Source organism: Schistocerca piceifrons, chromosome 7 (assembly GCF_021461385.2).
Source record: "Schistocerca piceifrons isolate TAMUIC-IGC-003096 chromosome 7, iqSchPice1.1, whole genome shotgun sequence".
Taxonomy (NCBI): domain Eukaryota; kingdom Metazoa; phylum Arthropoda; class Insecta; order Orthoptera; family Acrididae; genus Schistocerca; species Schistocerca piceifrons.
The window spans coordinates 301,572,187-301,578,186 of NC_060144.1; the positions used below are offsets into that span (position 1 = coordinate 301,572,187).

General features: G+C 36.1%; 1 protein-coding gene across 1 annotated transcript in view; it reads left to right on the top strand.

Annotated features, from left to right (window-relative positions):
- LOC124805643 (fat-like cadherin-related tumor suppressor homolog) overlaps nucleotides 1-5,098 on the top strand; it is a gene marked incomplete at its 5' end in the record, with an annotated part of 863,745 nt that extends 858,647 nt beyond the window's left edge. The window contains 2 exons of the mRNA XM_047266209.1: nucleotides 3,037-3,195; nucleotides 3,286-5,098. Coding sequence (XP_047122165.1) covers nucleotides 3,037-3,195; nucleotides 3,286-3,815 — 689 coding nt within the window. The remainder of the gene's footprint in view (nucleotides 1-3,036; nucleotides 3,196-3,285) is intronic.
- Between the last annotated feature and the right edge of the window lie 902 nt (nucleotides 5,099-6,000).

A 6,000-nucleotide genomic window follows, 5' to 3' on the forward strand; every position in this document is an offset into this window, starting at 1 on the left:
GCAAATGATTAGCATTACTGAATGATAACTGGACTCTAAGAGTACAGTTACTGGGTTGCATTTTGAAATGTGATGCATTGAAGAATAATAGATAATTGGTGGAGAGCAATGCAATAACAAAAAATTATTTTCTTCCTAGATGACAATTTTTCTTTATCAATCGTTGCTGAGAATGGTAATTTTCGCTATGTTACCTCTCACATGACAAATTATCAGTAACACTGATTTCTTAAATTCAGATTAGGTTGCAAATTTTATAGACTGAATTGAAACTGGCAGAATGAACTGACATAATCTGAATCATAAAGTGAGCATGTAGAAATGAATTGGAAAAAACAATGTGACTTTCAATTGCTGATCATCAGTTATTCAAGTTTTACTTAAGCAAGTACAGTCAGTGAGAGATGTGAAGTACCATAAACAATACTCTAAAGTGCAAATTCTGGTGAACAAAATGAAAATATTTACCATGCATTACTACAAATCAGACCACCACAGCTGGTGGTACTGCATCACTGGCAAGAACGGAATTGCTCAAACAGTAGTAAACTGTCTTTTACAGGTGGTACCACTTTTTCCTTTCTTAGAACAATGAAAGCTATATGCTGGAAAACAATTATGGAATGGCATTAACACTTGCAGATGGCCAGAACAAGGAATGCAGTGTGTGATAGAATGGTATACCAGCATAAAACATCATTTCACTGGTGGTCTGTGGGACAGTTTTAGAGCTACTGTCCTTTGGTCAACATTGTCCCATTCATATTAAATTGGATTTAATTATGGAGTGAGCTGGAAGTGTCTTGATGGTACACTGGATAAATAGACAGTGAGAGTAACTCTCAAAGCTAAGCCATAACTCATACAGGAACAGGACACTATGTTCCTTGTTACACAAGGCATCACATTTGTTATTATGTGAGGCAGTGCACCTGGCGGGTCACTAAGAATAAACACCGTCCTCTGAAGCTGATGATGCACCATGTGATGAGAGGTAATTGGTCCAGAAACTTTTGTTAGGTCTCTGGTCAAGGCTGGTGCTGTGCTGATTGAGTATATTAGGAGTGTTCAAGTAAAAAGGTGTAAAACATCTTAACAACCTGCAAACTGGTTGAAACATCATTCAGCATGGTTTTGTGCAAGCATCATCATCACCCCTAAAAAATTCAAAGCTGTTCCCTCAGCAGACTTTTTCGATGTCTGAGGTCTGATACTGATCAAATTACTCAAGCACAGAAAAACCATTAGCAGCAACATGTACTATGGGACACAACATATTCTACAAAAGTCTCTCAACAGCCAACTGCCTGAGCTGCTGACTGAGGGAGTGATTCTGGTCCATGATAACATGTGTCCACATGTCTCCTCAGTGACACTTCCCCTAAAGTCATTATGATGCATACGTGTCCAGTTTCAATCGTTGAGGATGTCTGTTGACTTTTGAGGTAATACTGGATTTCTGAGAAGTGAGAGAAGACATTGGATGTTGTCATTTGGTTGAATCTTATATTTGGTAGGTTTTAAATTATGACGTGTGTCCTGTGAATACACACTACTTCAAATATTAAGGATCTTTTGAAAACACTTCATTATTGATACGATTTATTATAATCAAATGTAAGGCAAAAACACATCAGTGGTCAAAATCTTCATGGAAGTCTAAGACAAAATCATAGTCACATATTGCTAATGTTCGCAAGGGACTAGTGACTAAAAATGTCAGGTTACATTCGCTGGTTCAAGTCCTGCTCCTTCTCTCTCTTTTTTTTTTCTGAGAAAAAATAGTGGGACCTTCTTATTAATTTAAGAAAAGTACATTCTGTAATATTCAATGTTACATAACATAAGAGTACCCTCTCCCAGGAGTGAGTTGTCATTGACAATAATTTACGAATTAAGCATGAAACATGCAAATGCCAGTAAATATTTGAAACGTGTTGATCATCTGGTAAAAGAAACTAGCTACCACTCAGAATAAAAAAAGCATAGAAAAAAGTAGTACATTTGAAAAAGAATTAAAAGGTAACTTAGTCTCCGTCATCTATAAGGAATAAAACAAAATTTATAAGCTAGTTATTTTAAGAGGCTTCTTTTCCAAACAAGAACATTTTCAATTTCAGTTCATATGCAGACAAAATATAGTCTGGTTCGGGTACAGGAGTCTTTCTGCTGCTGTTCTTTATCATTGTTTCAGTTACTTTCAAGGGAAAGGAAGTAGTTCATTTTCCTCACAATGAATTATAATTTTCGCTCAAATTACGAGGGTCATTTTTAAAACAAGAACCTGTGGCACATTGTGTTTGCACATTGTGTCACGTTTTGTCCGTTCTTGGTCAGCCATTCTTGGCCAGTGTCTCACTACACCACCATTATGTTTCACATCTCTGCCTTTGTTGGTTGTATGGTTGTACTGCTTTGTTTGTTGCTATGTCTATCAGTGATCCTACTAATTGTGAAGTGAAGTGTGTAGTTGTTGTTGTTGTTGTTGTTGTCTTCAGTCCAGAGGCTGGTTTGATGCAGCTCTCCATGCTACTCTATCCTGTGCGAGCTTCTTCATCTCGAAGTACCTACTGCAACCTGCATCCTTCTAAATCTGCTTAATGTATTCATCTCTTGGTCTCCCTGATTTTTACCCTCCACCCTGCCCTCCAATACTAAATTGGTGATCCCTTGATGCCTCAGAACATGTCCTACCAACCGATACCTTCTTCTAGTCAAGTTGTGCCACAAATTCCCCTTCTACCCAATTCTATTCAGTACCTCCTCATTAGTTACGTGATCTATCCATCTGATCTTCAGCATTCTTCTGTAGCACCACATTCCAAAAGCTTATATTCTCTTATTTGAAATAGTTATCGTCGTGTAACTTTCCACAATGAATGCCTGCTGCTCCACTGTGAGATCCATTGTCCCCTTTGCACTGTTTCACTCACACTGACACAACCTGCACTATGCTCTGAACTGATGTGGCTTGGATTTTATCTCTTGCTGATATTGAATGGCGTCATGTTCCTTTAACTTTGTAATTCTTTTCAGGTTACCACTGGGACTGCTCTGACTGGGTTCATCGCAGTCAGAATCCACTTCCTAATATAACTGAGGTTCCTGGAAGTGAAGTACCTGATTCTTCTAGTTTCCATAGCAATGAAAGTAATGAATCTAACACCCACCAAGGAAATTTAATTCTTCCAACAGGTAATGTTTTGTCTCCAGTAAAAAATCAGATAATTGTATGTAACTCCAATATGCCCATCTGCTCATTTTACAAAGTATATTTCTTCCCAGCAGTGAATGGACCAGTGGACCCAGTGAGAGACATTGAAACACTTAATGAGGACCAGGAATCTGAGTATATAGGTGACTCAGAATGTGGCACTGAATTTGAGGAAAGCCAGTATCCTGACAGCCCCAGTTTGAATATTAATAACATTTTGGATAATTCGAGAGAAGAATATTCATTTAAAAGACCAAACACCTATTTATGCCATCCAAACACATACCTACCTCGTTATAACATCAACAGTGAAACAGAGACTGAACCACTTAATGGTTGTAATAATGCTGATGACACTGATGATGAGGAAGTGGTGCCTTATGGATTTCCTACTAGCAAGCGCCGTAAGGGTGATGACGAGGATGGATCAGTGATAACAGTACTTGGGGAAAGAGCATCATTGCTTGGTGGATTCACCAGCAACAGTGATATTTCTACACATTTGTGTGAGATTGAAGATTCTGAGTTTGAAAGTTTGGATCACAAAAAGAATAACCAAAAGAAGTCAATCCCATCTGGTGTGATGCAGACATCTGTGTGACAGATGAGACCACCACAGTGTGGTGGTTCCAATGTAATACTAGAAACTCCCCATGTGCCAAAACCAGCCTTGTTGTCATCCTTCTCAAAAGTGCCATAGCAAATATATTTTTTAAAAGCAAGTGACTTTTTTTTAAATTCTTGCACACACATCTTCTTTATATAAATATATATATATGCAACAGACTTGTGTAACATATATTACATCAGAAGACACTTATACTTCATGGACTGCTGTAAATGATATTGAAGCAATTAAAGAATATATTTCAGGTTAATTTAAAAGTGTATTGTTAGACTGGTGTTACAGAAATCGTGTATTTTTATGGCCGAAGTGACTTCTAGAGTACTTAGTTTTTGGTGTATTTATTTAAAAGGATTTTGAATGTGGCCTGTTACATTCAGATCAGAATTTAAAGCATTTTTGTACAAGAAAGTTTTATGTTTGATGGTGGAAATTACTGTGGTGTTGGAGGCAATACCACAAGTAACTAAAGAAAAACTTTACATAAATATGCTCTGTGAGCACTTAGTTACTCTGTAAATCCTGACTACTGTTTGTCCTTTTAACCAGTGACTTTGGTTTGGTGCTATCAGTATATAATATACAATACAGACTTTAAAAATGATACAGCAATATTTAATTTGGTGACGACCGTGTTAAAAATTATTTTGCCTAATGCATAGTATGATGACTGTATCAATAAATTGTTTTTGGCAGTTCTGGCCAGATATTGTTGCCTTAAAATATTGACTATAAAACTGAAGTGTGAATACCAGAGATCATAACAGTTTATGAAGACAATACTTTCAAAGTACAGTAATATAAAGTTCATTTGTATCATCATATTCATCATCAACCATTTCATACTTTATGAACCGAATTGTACTGATAACCTTTTTGTATTTTTGGTACCATGGCGTAATGTACATATTAATAGTGATATGGACCAACTCAGGAAGAGAATTTCCTCAGTCAAGAGCAAATTAATTTCTCAGGTGCATGCATTTTTTCTTCTATATATGAGGGTGAAATGCAATTTGTTAATTTCACTCCAGGTTACATATCTTGCACAATGCTCTTGAGATATAACTTTTACAGGGTGTCTGATCACACTTCCTTATGATGAAGAGCACAGCCCATGTAAAGTTTTGCTAACTCTTGTCAGTATCTGGCTAAAAATGTACTAAATGAACTGTATTTAAGAATAAAACAGAGTGCTTTTTACAAACTTGTATATACAGAAGTGTGTTTATAATATATTATTATACTATTTTCAAATAGCATTGTAAATTTTATTACAAGAAACCCTCTTCCTTCACCAACCCCATTCCAGGCTTTTGTTATTTACTTAAGAAAAACATTTATCGCTATGAATAGATTAATAGATAAGCCACTTAAGAATATGTTCTGTAGATCCCATCACAAGACAGCGTTCAGGGATGTAGAGCAAGGCCTTATACATTAATAAAGAACTCCTGTTAGGAATTTCAGTAATAATTAGCTGCTATGAAATGCTGTAAACCGTTTGTACTTACCAGGTTAAATTTCAACAAAGTGGATTTAGTAGGACTGACACAAAATTAAAAACTATCTGTCTTATTACATTGGATAACAGAAGTCAGTTTATAATAAGCACAGATACCTCTAGCAAGCAGCTACCAGGTATCTTCAGTTGTTGAATCTAGACAATCAGATACTGGACTTTCTTAATGTGGGTAAACAGGTGTATTTTTAATTTTAATCTGCAGATTACTAGTTTCTTGTTTCAAGTCTGATGGGAGGATATAGAGCCATTCCAGATCCTAGGAAAGAAAACAAAACTTTGTGATAATTTTGTTTCTTGCATTATGGTTGTGTAAAGCACCGCTAATTGGGGACTTATTTTCATTATTAGCAGCAAGTACCACTAAGAAGAAAAAAAACTGGACAGTAAATATTTGGTAAGTGTAAAATACGTGAAACTGAGCTTCTTGGTCAATTTATTTCTGTTTTCACTCCATTTTAGCTTGTTATCCACTTGAATCCCAAAGGAATTTTACATTTATTGTTTCTTGTAGTGTATGACCACTAATTGCCATTTGTGGTAACGGCTTGTTCAAAACTGCCTGTCTTTGTGAAATTAAGATGTAAACTGTTCGTTGAGTACCAGTTATAAGCCTGTTAAGCTATAAATTGATCTGTG